The 20,035-nt window shown below is 37.1% G+C and overlaps 1 protein-coding gene across 2 annotated transcripts in view; it reads left to right on the forward strand.

The window, feature by feature from the left end:
* Positions 1-19,813, forward strand: part of LRIG3 (leucine rich repeats and immunoglobulin like domains 3) — a 45,198-nt gene extending 25,385 nt beyond the window's left edge. For both annotated transcript variants that reach the window (XM_016165311.2, XM_016165312.2), the window contains exons 4-19: positions 1,930-2,061; positions 2,627-2,770; positions 3,793-3,936; positions 4,239-4,382; positions 4,796-4,939; positions 5,862-5,942; positions 6,844-6,915; positions 9,050-9,121; positions 9,559-9,722; positions 11,805-12,125; positions 13,234-13,515; positions 14,425-14,877; positions 15,620-15,778; positions 17,374-17,517; positions 17,609-17,884; positions 19,158-19,813. In XM_016165311.2, the coding sequence (XP_016020797.2) occupies positions 1,930-2,061; positions 2,627-2,770; positions 3,793-3,936; positions 4,239-4,382; positions 4,796-4,939; positions 5,862-5,942; positions 6,844-6,915; positions 9,050-9,121; positions 9,559-9,722; positions 11,805-12,125; positions 13,234-13,515; positions 14,425-14,877; positions 15,620-15,778; positions 17,374-17,517; positions 17,609-17,884; positions 19,158-19,402 (2,977 nt within the window). In that variant the 3' untranslated portion in view covers positions 19,403-19,813. The remainder of the gene's footprint in view (positions 1-1,929; positions 2,062-2,626; positions 2,771-3,792; positions 3,937-4,238; positions 4,383-4,795; positions 4,940-5,861; positions 5,943-6,843; positions 6,916-9,049; positions 9,122-9,558; positions 9,723-11,804; positions 12,126-13,233; positions 13,516-14,424; positions 14,878-15,619; positions 15,779-17,373; positions 17,518-17,608; positions 17,885-19,157) is intronic.
* The last annotated feature ends 222 nt before the right edge of the window (positions 19,814-20,035 follow it).

A 20,035-nucleotide genomic window follows, 5' to 3' on the forward strand; every position in this document is an offset into this window, starting at 1 on the left:
CAGGGATTGCTTTGGGACCAATAAGGACTTATTCCGTGAGATGTTTGGGAATGCTTAGACCCATGAGATTAAAAGCTCTAATTTCCTAATTTTAAAATGAGCTATACCATCTGTATCAGAAATGTCATTTCAATGAAATGGTAAATATATGAAAAATGCTTAGCATAGGACTTGATATATAATATGTAGTCAGTGTGATTAGATTCCATGTACATTTCAAGATAGTAGGGTAGAGACACCCCTGCATGGCAGGATCTTACAGTATGACAGAAGACCACCATGGTAAGGGCTGTGTCTGAACACAGCACAGGATTTTGTGAAAATACATAAAAGTTGCACCTAATTCAGGAGCATTCTGAGATAGTGAGAGGCTTGTGAGTTACAATAATGTAAAGAGCTTAATACACTCAGAGCACCATAGATATCCAGTTTTTGGTAAGAAGGTACACATAAGACATATGTATTCTAAGTTTTCTCATTAAGTGAAGGTTAACTAGACTATATATAGAAAGGCCAGCATGTGACCTGTATTACATACAGAGTTCAGCTTAGAGCCTTCAGATTGTTTCATTGTTCCTTGGGTTGGTTGTAAAGAGAAGACTTTTTTTGTAGGTAGACTATTATCTTCCCAGCTTTCTACCTTGACATGTTATTTCACCTGCCAAATGATTGTCCAAAAAGTCAAAGCTATCTGATCTAATATGACAATTAATCTGGCCTGCACATCAGTTTAAGTCTTGTTTTTTAGCAAGATAGTCATTTAATGCTGTCTTTCCCTTGGAAGCTGTTGTATTGATGATCTCTTAAGGCCTCTCTTTTTTGGGGGGGGCGGGGGAGAGGTGGTGGTCTAATGTAGTGCTCACCAGTAGGACTTTCCACAATGATAGACATGTTTTGTATGTACACCATCTAATTTGACAACCACCAGGACCATGTGGCTATTGAGCTTGAAATGTGGCTACCATGACTAAGGAACTGAATTCTAAAGAGTCTACTTCATGTTACCCTGAACAAGCCCGATTCCATCTGATCTCAGAAGCTAAGCAGAATCAGGCCTGGTTATTACTTGGATGGGAGACCACCTAAGAAAAACAGGTGTTGCAGGCGTAAAAAATAAAATTAAAAAAAAATAAGGGATTGTAAGCTGACAAGGTCCTTGCAACCTGTGAGGTCAGCCAAGAGTTGTCTCACCTAAAAAAAATTAAATCAAAATTAAAATAAATAAATTTAAAGAGGCTTGTGTGGCTGCCATATTGGACATTATGGTCTGGTGTTCAGGACTATTAATATCAAGTTTTTAAAATTTAATTACTCTCAGGGATTATTTAGACTAGAGGCCTCTTATATAATACTTTTATAATATTCAGAACCCCGGAGCATATCTGCTAGTTTTGAAGACTATGGCCTCGCGTCGAAACTTGCCATTTCTTAAAAAGAGATCTCTCTAGCATGGCTTTAAAAGGGCCCCAATCTAATAAGTATTTAAGTTTATTGGCACCTAAAGTGAGTACTTTCCAAGAGAAAAATTAGAAATAGATTAGGAATCAAGGAGAAGGAAGAGGTAACTAGCACACATCAGTGCCTGGAATGCTAGTCACTTCACATACTATTTCATAGAAATGATATGGAAGAAGGACTATTAACAAAGTAATAAAGAAAAATCAATTTAAGTACATAGCATTTAGATAATCACATCTGTTAAACACACCTAGATTTATATAGGAATGTTTTTTGTATCTTCTAATATTATGATTTACTATTTAATGTAAAATTAAAGTGACTAACGAGTTGCCGTTTAACTTTTAAAAGTATTGTTGTTTGGAGCAGTTTCCCATATTTCCGAAGAACAAGTTTGGAATTAAAAATATTTTTCACTTTTTAGATTATCTTATCATTAACTCTGTTAACTTTGCTATCCTTTAATCCCAGAGCCGGAAACAGGATTGTTGAAATATTACCTGAACAGTTGAAACAGTTTCAATCCCTTGAAACTTTGGACCTCAGCAACAATAATATTTCAGATCTTAAAACTGCACTTCCACCTCTACAACTCAAATATCTGTAAGTCAAGTTTTTCTTTAGCAAAATTTTTACCTATAGTGAGAATATCATTTTAATTTTTTCTTAAAAAATCAACTTTAAGATATAATGAACTTGACCTATTTTGAGTAACTTTCAAACATGTAACTTTCTTATTGATTTATAATTTCCTGGAAGCCCAAATGACTACAATCTTCTTTTTCTTTTTATACTTTTAAATTACAAAAAATTAGAAATCCTTTGACTATTAGAAAATGTGGGGTGCAAAGTGCTTTTTTTAAAAAAAAAATCAGATTTAAACTATTGTTATTTAATTAATAAAAGAATTTTATAAAAGGTGGATAAGCATCTAACAAATTTTCATAACTTTCGGATATTCCAGTTATTCTTTCTCTAGCACCGTGTGAGTCATAGCTGGTATTGGTCCATCAGGACCTAAAGAACAATTATTTCAAGTGTCTGGTGGTCCAGTTTGTTGCAAATGGTGGTTAGGTCGTCTGGAAATTCTTATCTACGGACAGTACATGCACTTTGTCTTTATCCCAAAGGAACCAGAAAGAGAAGCTCATCTTCAAACTTTCCACAGGTATATCAACAACAACCGGGTCACATCAATGGAACCTGGGTATTTTGACAATTTGGCCAGCACACTCATGGTTTTGAAACTGAACAGGAACCGAATTTCAACTGTCCCACCCAAGATGTTTAAATTGCCTCAACTACAACACCTGTAAGTAAAAAGCCCTCCGTGATAATGAGTCCTCATCTCCTGTAATCCCTTGGTGTCTATCCCTAAAATCCACAGTGTAGCAAAACAAGTTTAGGAGCAAGAATGTGGCCGTCTTCCCTTTTGAGAGCCGGACTCGTAGAATCCCCAAATCAGAACAAGCCTAAAAAGCCACGTAGCACAAACTGCTGCTTGACAAGGCACGTTGGATTGTTACCATAAGAGTGAACAGTGTAATCATTGAACAGCCTCTGTACAAAGGCATCATTGTGGCACTGAAGAAATCGTGGGGACTCTCAACAGCTGTGGTTTATGAGAATAATGCCGACAACTCCAGGAGGCTCTGATAGCTTAAGTGGCTGTAAAGAACTGTCTCATTAATAGTGGTTGAATGATCTTTGAACAGGCTCCTACAAAATGGTGGTTTTCGACCTTGGCTGCATGTTACAGCATTACAGACACTTGGGGAGCTTTTAAAAATCCCAGTGCCCAGGCCACACCCTAGACCAATTATACTAGAACCTCTGGGGGGTAAGATCCAGGCCTCAGTAATTTTTAAAATTCCCCAGGTGATTCCAGTGTACAACCAAAGCTGGGAATGACTACCTTAAAGGGAAAGCATTAAACTTAAGAATTGTGAAAGAGAGTAAGTAACTTTTGTAAGCACATTGAATGGGATAAACTCGACATCCCTTTTCCTGAACAGATCTCACATTTTAGTGTAATAGTCAATGTTCTCATTCTGGATAATTAAAAACAAATGCTATACTGAGTGTATAAAAGTTTAAAAATTAAAACGTAGTCTAGTTACAGTCTTTTATTATTCCAAAAGTGCATCCCACGTTTCAGAAGGGAATTCACTCACTGCTAGTAAATCAAAATTTTTATCCATAAAAATGTTTAGAAATTTAAGACAATCTATGTACTTTAGCTAGTCTGACTATGTTGTAGCAATGTCATGTTTTATTAACTACCTCCAGAATTTGTCATATAAGCTAATTATTTAACTATAATATCCAATGCAGTGAACTGAACCGAAACAAGATTAGAAACATAGATGGGCTCACATTTCAAGGGCTTGGTGCTTTGAAGTCTCTGAAAATGCAAAGAAACGGAGTAACGAAACTTATGGATGGAGCTTTTTGGGGACTGAGCAACATGGAAATCTTGTAAGTGTGGGTCATCACAGTTCCTACTCAGGTCGTATGATCACTGAACATTCAGGAGCTATTATTTGACATCCTTTGTTAAAATCTCATAATTTACAATCTTACTTATAATTTAGTTTTGTTTCAGGTAATGTTACTGAGAACTTAAGAGCACATGGTATTTTTCGATGGTGTCTTTATATAACAAAAGCTAAACATCTAGTAGCAATAGGAATATGTAATAGGTTGTCATCATATGTCCCTTTTCAAGAGACTAGATAATGAACTTTTGATCCCACTTTTGATTCTTATTGTAAATGTAGGCAACTGGACCATAACAACCTAACAGAGATTACCAAAGGCTGGCTTTACGGTTTGCTGATGCTGCAGGAACTTCATCTCAGCCAAAATGCCATCAGCAGGATCAGCCCTGATGCCTGGGAGTTCTGCCAGAAACTCAGTGAGCTGTGAGTTGCCTTTTATTCTCCTCAAGTTCGAGAGCAGGGATCATGCCAGAGCATGAGCTTCTTACCACTGATCTGTGAAATTTTCCTAACAGTTTCCAAGGTGACAGCTTTTTTCACATGCAACCTTGTCATATTTTCGTTGTGATAAGTCAAAGCTAAGTCTTCTATTTCAGGTCTCTGGCTCATGGGCTAAAGCAATGATGGTTATTTTCAAATAAAGATAATTTTTTTTTAAATTACTGGGATTAGAAGTAATGTTTGCTGGAGTATTCTTAAGAAGGCAGAGATTTGGAATAAGGATTATTGTGGTTATACATATTACCTGTTTTTTTGTTTGTTTGTTTTTTTAAATCATTGTGTTGAATTAGAAAATAGAAGCTATTGTTTGCTTTTTGTTCTTTTTTCCTTTACAGGGACCTAACTTTCAATCACTTATCAAGGTTAGATGATTCAAGCTTCCTGGGCCTAAGCTTGCTAAATACTCTGCACATGGGGAACAACAGAGTCAGCTACATTGCTGATTGTGCCTTCCGGGGGCTTTCCAGTTTAAAGACTTTGTAAGTTACACATTTTGCTCTCCATACATGAACCTAATTGGTTCCTAAATGTGCCTGCTTTTCTCTAAGCAAATTTCCTTTGTTGTGAAGGAAATGTGTACAGCCTTAGAAGTAGTGTCATAATCTTTCCCAGATCAGTTTGATTAAAATCGGTTCGTTTCATCCATATATGTTTCTTAAAGGGATTAAAAAGGACAGTGATCAGATTGTTTTGGTGATTATAGTTAGTCTTTTCAGGATCTCCAGGAAGTTAGTGACTGCTGAAGAGGGAAACAATTTTAAATCCACTAAATTCTCTTTATAAAATGCAGATTAAAAATTACCCAGAGCAAAAAGATATACAAAGGGCAGCAATGGAAGATGCCTGTTTATCATACCAGTTATATCCAGACTTCATCTTTGTCCAAGAGAAAGAAAAGGGAATTGGATTAATTGACCTTTGAAAAAATCTCTCAAACGTTAATTTTAATGTTGTGCAATGGGCTTTTGATTTTTGCACTGTCAGAAACTTTTGCCCTGTTCACTTTTTGAAGCATTACATAATTGAAAGACATACTGTATGCTTTGGCAAACTCCTGCTTGTGTGGTTGGAACAGTGGTTTTAAAGTCTTAATGTATTTTTCAGACTATTCAAGTCGTTCAGAATTTAGTCATCTTGATAGAAGAATTAATAGAGTCAGAGTCAGCTGTCCCGATTTTGGGCAAAAACTTAAAATGTTGAAAGAGAAGGACAGAGTCTAGGAGGATCTATGTTGAAAAGAAAGAGAATATTATGTTGTTTGGAAAGGGATGGAGATGATGTGGGGAATTATGAGGAATTTATTACAAATTACATGCCACCCGAGTGGCGGTCTTAGAGAATGCTTGTATTTTTCATTAAGTACATGGTATTAGTGTAAGTCACATTCCTTTTTTGCATTAGGGATCTGAAGAACAATGAAATTTCCTGGACTATTGAGGACATGAATGGTGCTTTCTCTGGGCTTGACAAACTGAGGCGGCTGTGAGTACCATTTGCCTCATAATTCGGCTCGCTCTTTGACCTAAACATTGCATCTGAGTTAAGTCATTTCCCAAAGTTGACATCTCAAAGAGTTTAGAAATAGGTGCTCAATCTGGTTGCTACCCTTTGTCATTGTCTCAAACGGATGCTGTTATACAAAATGTGTATTAATTCACTTTTCTTCCTTGAGCATAAGGGTTTTATTCAATATTTTAATTTGTGTAACTTAATACCAAGATAAGAATTTTACATCATTCTGCGTGCTTAGACTCTTGAGATTATCATTGTGTAAAAGTTGCTTCAACATTTTGAGATTTTCTGTGTTGCAGTCTACTCATAGGAGTTTTTACATGACGTGACCTAGTATCTGCTGGTAATATTGCAGTACGTCTTGAGCAATGTGGGATAAAAACATGCTTATATTTAGCCATAAAATGTCCTTGCAGATGACCAAATTCTGTATTTTAAGCCAGTGTTCTTCAAATTGAGTTTCATGTAGCCCTGAACTTCTGTGGATGATGAAAATATCCATGGGAAAAGAGCTTTAGAAGAAAGTCTCCACTGTTACCTGCTAAATTTATTAGAGTTCTGAGCAAATTTACTTGGAATAAAGTTACTGCCTATTCCTGAAAAGATTTTGCAAACCACTGCTTTAATTTAGCCATCGGAGTAGCTTATCAAAATACCTATTTTTGCCGTATTGGGTTCTCTGCTGTATGTTGTGAAAGTCATGCTGAACTATATTACTGAAATAGATGGCACAGATACATTTTTACAGGATATATGGTTTAATTGAAGAAAATAGAAGTATTCATAAATGCTATAAAAAGCAATTCTTTTCATGAGAATTGCACCCCAAAATGGCTTTTATTAACTGTTCCAATGTAATTTTTTTCTTCAGAATCCTTCAGGGAAACCGAATTCGCTCTATTACCAAAAAAGCCTTCACTGGTTTGGATGCACTAGAACATCTGTGAGTAGCTGGAATTTAGTTACCCTTAATGTTGTCTAAGATGGTTATCCATGTATGTGCTACGAAAGATAGAACAAATTGGAATGTAATTTTGTTGGCATTCTCTTAGTACTATAAAGTATATTTATGCATCTGCTCATCCTCTCCTTAACTATTTATCTATACATATATTTATCTGGAAGTGTAATGGTACATAGTTTCCTTTGCATTTAAGGACATTGCTACGTATCATTATTGGGTTTTGTGTTATTTTTCTCAAATAGTGATTATGCACACACACACATATTTTTAAACTACCATTTGTTGTACACTTACATGTCAGGCATTATGCCAGGTGTTTAAATGTTCAGTGTCTCATTGAATCCTCACCAGAAAACTATCCAATAGCTGTTATTATCTTTATTTTAAATTGAGAAGTGGAGATTCTGAGGGTATATTGATTCCATCGTACAGTTAAGAAGATGACTTGGATTTTAAAGATCAAATAAGACAATCCCCACATTCCTTAAGAGGGACATGAGGAGGTTATTAACACTATTTTGAGAATTTCTGTTAGTTTGTTATTGCTGTTGGTTAATTATAAAATGTACAACTTGTTTAGACCCCTTTATTGTTCTTTTTTTGTTGTTCTCTTTTGCTGCTGACCCCTCAGTTAGCAACTGGTAGAATCGGGACTCAGACCAGGGTTCCCTCTGCTTTCACAGTGTCCCTGCGTCACATGAGCGCTTGAATTCACAATCTTTTAAAATGACATTTAGGGACTAAAATGTTTTCAGCCTTAGGAGATAGCCAATCATGATAGGAGTCAAATCTGTATGAGCTCTGAACCAACCAGCTGCTTATGACCATGGGTGTGTGTTTTACACTTACAGTAAAAGTACAAAGTAATATAAAATATTTCCACTTTGACAATTCACGGATGCTTGTAGTGAGAAGTTTTAATATCTATTAACTTGGACAAAAGACATTATAATTTAAAGTACACATTTGGTTTGTGCCCTCATGCTATGTATTGAGAGTGAAGATTTAAGTGTTATTATCTGTGGACCACTTTGCTGTCATCTTCTGACTTACCTATTAGTTTGAGGGAGATTCGGATGGCTAGCCTTACTGACAGTGCAGCAGTACAGATTGTGGTAGAATGATTCTGCAAAGCAGAATTTGGAAGGACAGACCAGTATTGCTGGACTTACTGAACCAAGTTATTTTCAGAGGGAAAGTAGCCAAAAGGGTTTGTCATCCAACCCATTCCATTTCTGGGAAAGTAGAATTAATGGATCAGTGGAGTATTAACCTCTACTTCAATTTTCTAAACCTTGGTGACTTTCCCAGCCTCTTTCCTTGCCCATGTTTGGTACTTCTAGTCTGTTTTCTATGTCCACTTGTCTCATTCAAAATCCTTTCTGTATATGCTGACCCTTGTAAAGAAAGGCAGAGTAGTAATCCTCGAGGAGAGTACTTTAATTCAAACTGCTTGGAAGTACTAGTTAAAAGTAAAATCAGCCCAGAATATTTGCTCATTGTATAGATGTCCTGCCTAAAGTGTTTGTCTAGCAAATACATCTTATCTAAACACTTGATGATCCTTACAGTAGTGAGTTGTGTGTGACAGAATAGGCTACTGATGAAGCGCATAGGTTTTGAAATTGGAAATAATTGGGTTCAAATCTTACCTGCCCCTTTCATGCCGAACAATGTAGTAATACTGTCTTCCTTTGGTTTGCTGTGAGGAATTGATGTAATAATACATGTTAATCACTTAACCCAGTCCATATCATAGAAAGTATTCTCTACATGATGGTTTTTTAAAAGCATAATTGTGAGATATTTTATTTGTGTATTTAAAGTTAATAATGGTTAACTTAAACAATGAGAAATTCAGTAAAATAAAGCAGCTTAGGCCCTTATGAGTCTACCTGTACATGGTGATGTAAAGTGAATTTCACAATAACACAACTAGCCTCTCATATAAATATCCTTTTTCTTTAGTTCAGGCTTCCTGATAGGTTCATTCAGGGTTGCCCCATTTATACCTTTCTGTACATAGGGTATTTGGTGGAGTGGGCACTGTGGGCCCAAACTTTGCCTGAAGGCACGAAGTGACCAAAGCTCGCTCTAATGTATTTGTTTTCAGAGACCTGAGTGACAACGCAATCATGTCATTACAAGGCAATGCATTTTCACAAATGAAGAAACTTCAACAATTGTAAGCTTTTCTTTTCCTTCTTAGACTTTTAAATATTACTTAAATTTTATACCAGAAAGCAAAAGGAAAGCAAAAAGCAATGAAAGGAAAATTTGTTCTTTTTATTGAAGAATTTCTTTTTCTTTATATGATTAATTCACAATTTAAATTTGTGGGATCTAATACAGTACGGTGCCTAATCATAGTAACAAGTTTTCAGCAGTAAGATATATTTGATATATCAGCACTACTATCTCAGTAGGTAAGCAAGAACAACAACAAAAAATCATGTTAGTTACATTTCTTGCATTTTGAGATGAACTGTAAGATATTTATTACATGGGCTGTGTGTATTTGATTTCCACATTCATTGTTTTGTTAATATTTGCTTGAGTTTAGTTTACTTGTAGAAATCTGCATTTCATACAAAACAAATTGAATGTAATTACTCTCCTCAGGCATTTAAATACATCAAGCCTTTTGTGCGATTGCCAACTAAAATGGCTCCCACAGTGGGTGGCAGAAAACAACTTTCAGAGCTTTGTAAATGCCAGTTGTGCCCATCCTCAGCTGCTAAAAGGAAGAAGTATTTTTGCTGTTAGCCCAGATGGCTTTGTGTGTGGTGAGTATATTGCCCTTGCCCTTTATTCATTCTTTTTTTCTCCCATTTGTCCAAATAGTAGTTTTGATGTGCTCTCTTAATAAAAGCTGTTATTTCTGCCGAGATAGATGAAAATGGATTTATAGTTTGCTTATTATTTTAATTTTATAGATGAGAAAGAGAGTTTTCTAAAATTTTGTCATCTTTATTTTGGCATTAGGGTGGTTTGGTGGAAAGAGAATGACATTGAATTTTGGGAGAACTAAAGAATATAATCCCAGCCCTTCTACTTAAATTCCCTGAGTCTCAGTCTCTGCATCTAAGAAATAGGAACTGTGTCGTCTGCTCTTCGCAGTTCCTGGGTTTATTGAGAGGCTCCCGAGAGCTCAGTGAAGAGACCCTATGCAAATGTTATTTATGTGGAGTAGAAAGAGAAAATTATTAGCTAGTGATTTATAGGCTGCTGAAATTTGTATCGTTGGTGGGTAAAACATTACAAGTAATAGAAAGTTCGAATGTATTATAAATAAATTCAAGGTCTCTTGTTTTCGCATCTACGCATCTCAGCATTAGAAATATGTTTATCCCAGCTTCACATAACTAGTTAGCAGATCTGGATCAAAAACCTAAGTTTTCATTTCCCTGGTACAGTTTGCTATCTACTACACTACTGTTTACTCTTTACTGCCATGGAGACCTTTGTAAAAATAAATACACGTATAGGATATGAAATCAAAATGTGCGTTAAGATATAACAGAACCTAACTTTACACTGGCCTTTAAAATTTTATTTAAACTGTTTTGCCTACAATCGTTTTTTACATATAAGAAAAAAATATAATTTTTAAGTTGTAGCATTAAACAGTGCCAACAGTTTCTGGAAATAAAATGTCTGTTGTAGCTTTTGGATCTAAATCAGTTTTTGGCATTCATCTATAAGGGCCTGAGCTATTTCTTTCCCATGGTCCTTATTTCAGTTCTCTAGTCCCAAAATATGAATTCTTTATTACTTTGAGACATATGTACAGTATACATAATATTTCATTCCCTCAATTGTGAATCTGAACATTGATTTACCACATGAGAATTTTACAATAGTCATGCAAAAGAAGAAACTGTCTTGATTACAACATGCAGGCATGGCATTGGAAATTAGCATTGGAGTTATCAGTATCATCCCCACACGCCATTCATTCTCTCTGTCACACACACATGCACACACACATATGCATGCATGCCCTCTCTCCCCTTCCTTCCCCACTCTCTTATCTCTATCTCTATCTCTGTCTCTCTCACAGTATTTTTCAGAGCACCCAAATAACACATTTTGGTAGATCTGAGATGTTTCCTTCTGGGTTTAGACCATCTCTGAGAAACTGAAGTTCAAAACGGTAACTTTTCCAAAAAGTAACAGAGAACTAAAAATAAATGTTGGGAATGAAAGAGTTGCTTAGCTCTAATTATAATGTAGCTCTGACAGTGTAGCACAGCAGCCTGATTGATTGTCCACTCTAAGCTCCAGGCTGCAGCCAGGCTCTCTCCATGCATTTTGGAGGTGCTTTTCCCCTCACTACGGCATTATTTTTTTCTTCTCTACATACAAATTACTGCTCTTAATATAGATTCTGTTTTTGGTAAATGGGATGTTAATTGCTTTCTTTAGTGATATTGATAATCATTACTGATGTTTGATTTTTTAATTTTGCTGCTCCTTATATGTGAAGAACATGGGAGAAATCGCAGTTCCTAATAGTAGCATTTAAAGATGGTTCATGAGCCCGGAAGTTTAACTAAGTTTTTTCTTGTATTTATTTTAAAAAGCACAAGTGGTCTGGGATAAGCTGTATCCCAAAAGAACAGTCTCCTCTCAGTTAATCATTGATAAATAGGTCACAGTCTCTATTTCAAGTGAATGAATTCCTTTATAAACACTCTCCCAGGCTATCATTTCAACACTGGGGCTGCTAGTCCATCTGTGAAACATACACAAAGGATAAAACCTAAGCCACTGTTTGTTTTGAGTTTCTTGCTGTTCAAATTTGAGTAGCATTTGGACTCTCAGGCCTTAAAATTGTTTCGTTTCCTCCTCTCTATTTTGAACAGATGATTTTCCTAAACCCCAGATCACGGTTCAGCCAGAAACACAATCAGCAATAAAAGGTTCCAATTTGAGCTTTATCTGCTCGGCTGCTAGCAGCAGTGATTCCCCAATGACGTTTGCTTGGAAAAAAGACAATGAACTACTGCATGATGCTGAAATGGAAAATTATGCACACCTCCGGGCCCAAGGTGGTGAAGTGATGGAGTACACCACCATTCTTCGGCTACGCAATGTGGAATTTACCAGCGAAGGAAAATATCAGTGTGTCATCTCCAATCACTTTGGTTCATCCTACTCTGTCAAAGCCAAGCTAACAGTTAATAGTATGTGATCTGACTTTTCCTTTTGCATTTAAAGATACCTTTTAGAAACAGAAGGTACCTGGCTTCCTTTCTCTTATTCTTACTCCTGTCCTCTGCTCCCATAGTTATCCACCTAATCCTTTCTTTCCCTGTCTCTCCATAAAATTAAGATTCTTGACTATTTGTATTGAGGCAAGCAATTATTGTGAAGACCCCATATGTAACATGGTGAACAACTCAAGAGATGAATGAGATACTCTTTGCTCTTTTTGGGGTTCACAAAGTCCTAATTTGATGTGGGAGGCCATGAAGTACAGTGTTAAAGCACACCACCTTTAACTCAGATCTGAGTTTGAATCTTGCACTTCTGCCTACAGTCATGTGACTCTGAGCAAACAGCTTAACCTCTGTGTGCCTCCATTTCTACATCCGTCAGTTAGAGATAATTATACTGACACTATAGAGGTATGGCAATCCTTAAAACAATTTGTGTAAAGGATTTAGAATGCCTGGAATACGGTAAGTGCTCCAGAAATGCAGTGTTAATTGCTCTTAATAAAAGTATATTATCCTTTGCTTTGTGTGGCAGGTATGCAGTTTTACAGTAGGATCCTTGCCACTTAATTTAATTACATCTTCCATGGTAGAAGATTTTGTATATGATTCAGTAATGCATTCAACAAATGATTGCTGAGGCCTGATACATAGAACAGTCTTGAGTTTAAATTATAGGACAAAACCCATATCTAAAATCATAAAAGAGCCAAGAGGGACTTAAAAAAATATATATGGAAAGGTCAGAGTACAAAGAGATTAATTGATTGCCCAAGATCTCACAGATAATTATTGAGTAACCTAAATTGTAACTGCAAAATATCAGACCTTTAGTCTGATAGAAGATCAGGTGACTCGTGTGTTATTCTGACTCCATTTCTATACCCATGTAAACCTTGAAAGTGTCACTTAATCTTTCCATCTCAAATTTAGATTCCTTGTCTCACAATTGGAAATAACCCTGCCTTACTGATATTAGGGACATTTGTAAGTGTCAATGAAAAAGAAAACAAGAAGGAAAATGAACCTCTAAAATTCTGTAGCGCTGATACTCATGTTGATTTTCTGATTTCAGTGCTTCCTTCTTTCACCAAGACCCCGATGGACCTTACCGTTCGTGCTGGGGCCATGGCGCGCTTGGAGTGTGCTGCCCTGGGACACCCAGCCCCACAGATAGCCTGGCAGAAAGATGGGGGCACGGACTTCCCTGCCGCAAGAGAGAGACGTATGCATGTTATGCCTGAGGATGATGTGTTCTTTATCGTGGACGTGAAGATAGAGGACATCGGGGTATATAGCTGCACAGCTCAAAACAGTGCAGGAAGCATTTCTGCAAATGCGACTCTGACTGTCCTGGGTAAGTGGGGATTTTTAGATTCTGTGATATAAATTATTCTGAAAGATACTAGCTCCCCCAAAGGCCTTAATGTCAGAAGTTTTGAAGCTGAGAGATGATCCGTAGGACACCGCCCTTTCCTGGAGAGAACAAACGGCTTCTCAGAAGCTTTGAAGTCTAGCGCGTTACATCTTTAAGTCTGTGGCCAGTGAGATGAATCTGCTCCCTCTGTTCTTAAGACAGGGGAAGTGCTTTCTCATTTTTGCAGGGATCACCCTCTACTCTCCCTCTCGGGCAGTCTCCACCAATACCTTAACACTATAAATGATATGTGAGAAAATAATACATGAACACATCAGGAAGGATCTATTCTCTTTTCTCGGCATACCATAACATTCTGGAAATCAGAGGGTTGTTTTTTTTTTTATTTTTTGCCTAAACAAGTGCCTTTTAAAAATGTGAACATGTTACTCATGTGTATCTTTACAAGATTTAGAGTAACCTGTTAACACCAGATAATACAAGTAAATTATTTTCAGAACTTTGATGTAGGCCTGGACTCCCAGCACTAATTTCTCTTTAAAAATTTAAACATTCTTATTTTTTTTATGCATCAAGAAACTCTTGTGCTTGAAATTGTTTTTACATACTTTCTGTTTCTGAAGTGTTGAAAAGTATCTAAAATGTTTAGCTTTGCCCCTCTTCCATCATTCTCCAATCTTACCAATAATGAGGTAAAAAAAATAGTAAATATTATCCTTAACTAGTGTTATACGTAAATGATGGCCAAATAATGAAATGAAATCCCAAATGTTGTATATGTTTAGACTCTTAGAGAAGCATGTGTATTGAATTGTGGGAAAATACATTCAAGTACTAGGTCTTAAGCAATTTCATTTAAGAGATAAAAAACATAACTTGTCATTTCAGAAACGCCATCATTTTTGCGGCCACTGTTAGACCGAACCGTAACCAAGGGAGAAACAGCCGTCCTACAGTGCATCGCTGGAGGCAGCCCTCCTCCCAAGTTGAACTGGACCAAGGATGACAGCCCTTTGGTGGTCACTGAAAGACACTTTTTTGCAGCAGGCAATCAGCTACTGATCATCGTGGACTCGGATGTCAGTGATGCTGGGAAATACACATGTGAAATGTCTAATACCCTCGGCACTGAGAGAGGCCACGTGCGTCTCAGTGTGATCCCCACTCCAACCTGCGACTCTCCTCAGATAACCGCCTCATCGTTAGATGATGACGGGTGGGCCACTGTAGGCGTCGTGATCATAGCGGTGGTTTGCTGTGTGGTAGGCACGTCGCTTGTGTGGGTGGTCATCATATACCACACAAGGCGGAGGAATGAAGATTGCAGCATTACCAACACAGGTGTGTAAACAGAAGCTTGGCACGGGGTGCAGCAGTCATGCATGTTTGTGATCTTGCGGTAATTTTCTTCTAGAATGTGTGTCTTGCAGTATGAGGCCATGTCAGAAGGGTGACTCATTTGTTTCAAGCTGCAGGAATATGGTTAGCTAAAAATAACGCCCCGGCCTAAAATAAAGCTGCTGTTTAAAGAATAGTACTTTGTGTTAAAACCTCATCCGAATATCCTGTTGGCTGCGAGAAACAGTGGAAATCATAAACAGCCTAACTCCTTCACAGGATGGTAATGGGAAACCAGAAACAGCCCTTCAGTTATAAGGTTGTCTTGTGTGTGCATATATGTATGCAGTCATCTAGGCATGATATCAGTTATTAGAGAGGGACTAAGACTTGGCCGGTATGTGCAAACTCCTGTATCAATGACTAATATTAAGTCAGGAATATGGTAGAAATCAAGCTAGATTCAAGAGCTTAGATACCATCCCAGGAAAATTCTTAAACTTTTATCTTTTTAAACATTTGTTGTTTTTGAAATTTGGGAGGGGGCATCCACTAAGTGATAAAGTCGAAAATCAGTTCATATTTCCCAGAGCAGCAGAGCCCTAATTCGCCTTACCTGAGTACTGCACAGTCAGATTTATTTGTTTTGTACAGATACCAAAACAATATATGTTGTTCATCAGAGAAGTCCGTGGGGGCACTTATGATCATTCTTGGTTAATAGAATGCTGTTCTTTGATTATAGATGAGACCAACTTGCCGGCAGACATCCCTAGTTATTTGTCATCTCAGGGGACATTAGCTGACAGACAGGATGGGTATGTCTCCTCAGAAAGTGGAAGCCACCACCAGTTCATCACTTCTTCAGGGGGCGGATTTTTCTTACCGCAACATGACAGTAATGGTAAGTGTTTAAAATGAACATGAGCTGTAGTTGTTCTGAAATAATCAGATGGAAGGATCAAATATAATATTAAATTTCACCAGAAATGGGTCTTAGGACCAAGGAAGGCCTAAGATCACTAAGAAAACTAAAGTTAAATACGTTCTCTCAAATACTAGAAAAGTCTTTGTTTCTGACAATAGGTTAAGTAAAATTTAATTCCTCCATGCAGTGTAGTATTTCCTTTACCTGTAAATATTCTTTGGCTCTGAATATTCCCCTTATTTAAGTGACATAGACTGGTTTCATGTATGATCTTAAAAGTCAGTGTTTAAAAATTATTAGAGAAATCTCATTCTAGCTCTCGCTTTAAGAACTGTGTGGTTTTAAGAAGAATAATGGAGACAGCATAAATAAGAGCACAGGCTTGGTTCAGGACCCATTTTGACATTCCCTATGTATCCCTGGGCAAATTATAGGACTTCTCTATTAGGTTGTCGTGCGAATTAAATAAAATTATAATGGTGCTTAGGCACATCTTAAAGGTTCAACAAGCAGAAGCTGTTGAGCCTGTTTTCAAACACTGTATCATCTTTTCCCACAAGCATTTATTGAGTATCTACTCTGTGGTGGACTCAGTAGTTGGAAGGGAAGAATGTTTGTTTTTAGTGTCACAGTTTAGTCAGTGGTGAGACAAAAAATTCAATAATTACAAAGTGCTTGGCAAGGCAGTGATAGAGAATATAGAAATGGACCAGAAGATTTGACCATAAAAGTGGATGTTCTGGTTAGACTCATTTGGTTGTAAAGAACAGAGGCCCAAGCTCATTCAAATGTAGCAGTCTCTACTAAAAAGATGTTTACAAAAGTCTAAAGGAACAGAACTGGAGTAATAGTATCACATCGCTTGAATGCTGGGCAGAGGGTGGTCTGCTCTCAGAGCAGCTCTAGAATCCACCAGCATTACTGAACCACGTTCTACACGTTTGCTTCCCTCTGAGACCACCATTAACCCTCTGACCAGTTCCTGCTTCCCAGGCACATGACTCGTCATGGCATCTCTAATCCTCATCGTAGCTCTTGTCCTTCAAAAGCCGTGTCTACTACTAACCGTCATGTCATATCTGGGTTGTTTAGCTCAGATACTCATGATATGAATTTTTTTTTTCTTTTTTGTTGATCCCGTCTTTGACCTGGACATTAAGAGATTGTTGTTTAAGTGCTAATCTATGGTCCTGGTCATCTGTGACTTTGTAGAGGAAGCAGGCAGTGCTCATGACATCATTCGATTCTGGCCATAGCTGCTCTAGCTGCAGTATCTATACACAGATCAATTTCTCCTGGAAACAAGGTGGGGCCAACCACCAGGTTAACACATCTAGTACAGTGCTTAATTAGGTCCTCTTTTAGTAAGATTTAGTCACAAGTTTACTCAATTGCTAATTCATGGGCTTCAATAAATTTTTTAAAAACCTTATATTTCTGTAACTTTTTTCCTTTATACAATACTCTATGCAAAGTTTCTATCTATAAATATGGAAAATGCCAAAACTGGAGAGAACGTTGAATGGCCCTTGAATAAACTTGGTTCAGTGACTGAGATATCTATTTTAAAGGGACATGCCATATTGACAACAGCAGTGAAGCCGATGTGGAAGCTGCCACAGATCCGTTCCTTTGTCCTTTTTTGGGACCATCAGGCTCTGTATATTTGAAGGGGAATATATATGGCTCAGATCCTTTTGAAGCCTATCACACAGGTATGTGGTTGTCTTACTGAGTTCTGTTTCCTCAGAGACTTCTGAAAGTGCTAATTCTACCTCCTTCTGACATTGTCTCAAAATTAAAAAGGTGGTGGTCCTGACCCAAGAACAGCTTTAATGGACCACTGTGAGCCCAGTTACATAAAGAGAAAGGAGTGCTACCCATGTCCTCATCCGTCAGAAGAATCGTGTGAACAGAGTGTCAGTGACACTGGATGGCCATCACATGTGAGAAAGTTCATCAACTCTACTCACTCTCAGTATGAAGGACCCGGAATGAAAAATGCACGTCTCAACAAGTCCTCGTTAGATTTTGCTCCAAGTTCAGAGCCAGCATCAGTTACTTCAAGTAATTCGTTCATGGGTAAGTTTATTAAATTATAAGATACTCAGGACCTATATTTCATGCTATATATCAGAGAGCAATGAGAGATTTGAATGCCCAAATGGCGAACAATGTTTTTTTTGTTTTTTAATGATGCTGTTATGACATTCTGTTTGTTAATATACATGTTTCTAAAAGCAAAGTCAGGCACAGAGGATTTCATTTGATTATGTGTTTAATCCACAACTAAGCCTAAGGAGCTTTCTGGGTAACACTGTGTGTGGCATCATCTAGAACACAAGTTTTGGGAGTGACTTAGCAATTCAGTTTGCTAGCCACGTGGAAAAAGTGGTTTTGGGCCACAACAGCCTTTGGGGTGGAGATGTGTGCACTGCATGATTGTGGTTTGGGATGTCTGGTGGCTTAAAACTGAACCCACAGTCAAAGGATGGACGGCCTCCTACCTGGCAACAACTTCTTGCCAGCCAAGCTGGCTACCTCTGACAGGGGAGACTTCGGAACCACAAAGCCTATGTTGGTGGTGGTGGACAGTGGCTGGCACCAAGATTCATTTGCAGATTTTTTAGTCTGGTGCATGGGATCAATGGGGTGGAAGAACTGAGATCATCTTTTCACTGAATGGAGATGTGGGAAAATAAACCACAACTTGTCTTGCTTTTTAAAAAATTGAATTTTAAAATGTTTTACCCAGCTACTAAGAAATTTTATGTTTTGTAACAGTATAATTATTCATATTCCTTTTTGAAAAAGTGAAAATAATATCTTTAATACAACTGCAAGAATTTGAGTCAATTGAATAATATTTTGCTACTAAAAAGGAAAGGGCATGACAGAAGGATTATTTTAAAAGGAACTTTCTTTATTCAGGCACAGTTTATTTTTATAAGGTACTGTCTAAATGCCCTTCATAGAAATTGTGTGCTCTCAAGTCCTAAAGCTAGGTTTTGGGAGAACTTATATTGAGGAACTTCACTTCTCAATGATTAATATTACTAGAGGTCATGAGAAGCAATAAAGAATGGGTGCGTGTATTTAGAAGATACACATGAGAAGGGGTGTAAATATCCTCAGAGCCATTCTGTAAGTCTCTGTCCATAACACAGGTAGGTGGGTAGGTGGGTGGGTGTGTGTGTGTGTGTGTGTGTGTGTGTGTCCCAGTACCATTATGTGGACTTGTAGAAAATGCTTCTTTTTGTTCATGGGGTAAGGTGCTCCATTTGGAATGCTTTTTGTTGACGTACATACATACTAGCAAAAGGACCCATTTGCTCAAGGGGTTTGTTTCTTTCAGGAACATTTGGAAAGCCTCTGAGGAGACCTCACCTGGATGCCTTTTCAAGCTTTGGACAGCCATCAGATTGTCAGCCAAGAGCCTTTCACTTGAAGACTCATTCTTCCTCAGACCTAGACTCTGAGTCAGAGGAAGATGGAAAAGAAAGGACAGATTTTCAGCAAGAAAATCACACATATACCTATAAACAGACATTAGAAAACCACAGGACTCCAAATTTTCAGTCTTATGACTTGGACACATAGACTATACTGGGACCAAAGAGCACTAACATACTACCTCAAGTGGGCTTTTATTTAAAAGAGAGAATCCTATGTTTTTAAATGGGATTAGAATTTTAAAAGAGTAAAATGACTTATTTATACAGATGGACCAAAATTACAAAAAGTTATAAAAATTTTATACCGGGAGTAACTTTCATATAAGAATTCCTTTTTAAACTATTTTATAACTTTGTTTTATGCAAAAAAAAAAAATCTTATGTAAATTAATGGTATAAATTCATGACTATTTTATGTATTTTTATAATGCCAGATTTCTTTTTATTGAAAATAAATACTAAAGCATTTTAAATAATAGTTGTCGTGTCCTTTTTTTGAGTAGAGGTCATTTCATTTTATTTTGCACATTACATTTAATAAAATGTGTAATTTTGACCCACACTCCATCAAAACATTTTTATTGTTTTTAACACATTTTAGGCTTAATTATTTCATATTATCATGTCTCAAATTGATTTAAAAAATTATGCACCGCACATAAAAATAGGAGTAAAAAATGACCATTCTGCCTAATTACTAAGGTTGTTGTAATTCAGACTCAAATCAGATTCGTGTATGTGAAAACACATGGAAAACGAGAAAGAGTTACAGGGATTC

The sequence above is a fragment of the Rousettus aegyptiacus genome, unplaced genomic scaffold, assembly GCF_014176215.1.
Source record: "Rousettus aegyptiacus isolate mRouAeg1 unplaced genomic scaffold, mRouAeg1.p scaffold_m13_p_2, whole genome shotgun sequence".
Lineage (NCBI taxonomy): Eukaryota > Metazoa > Chordata > Mammalia > Chiroptera > Pteropodidae > Rousettus > Rousettus aegyptiacus.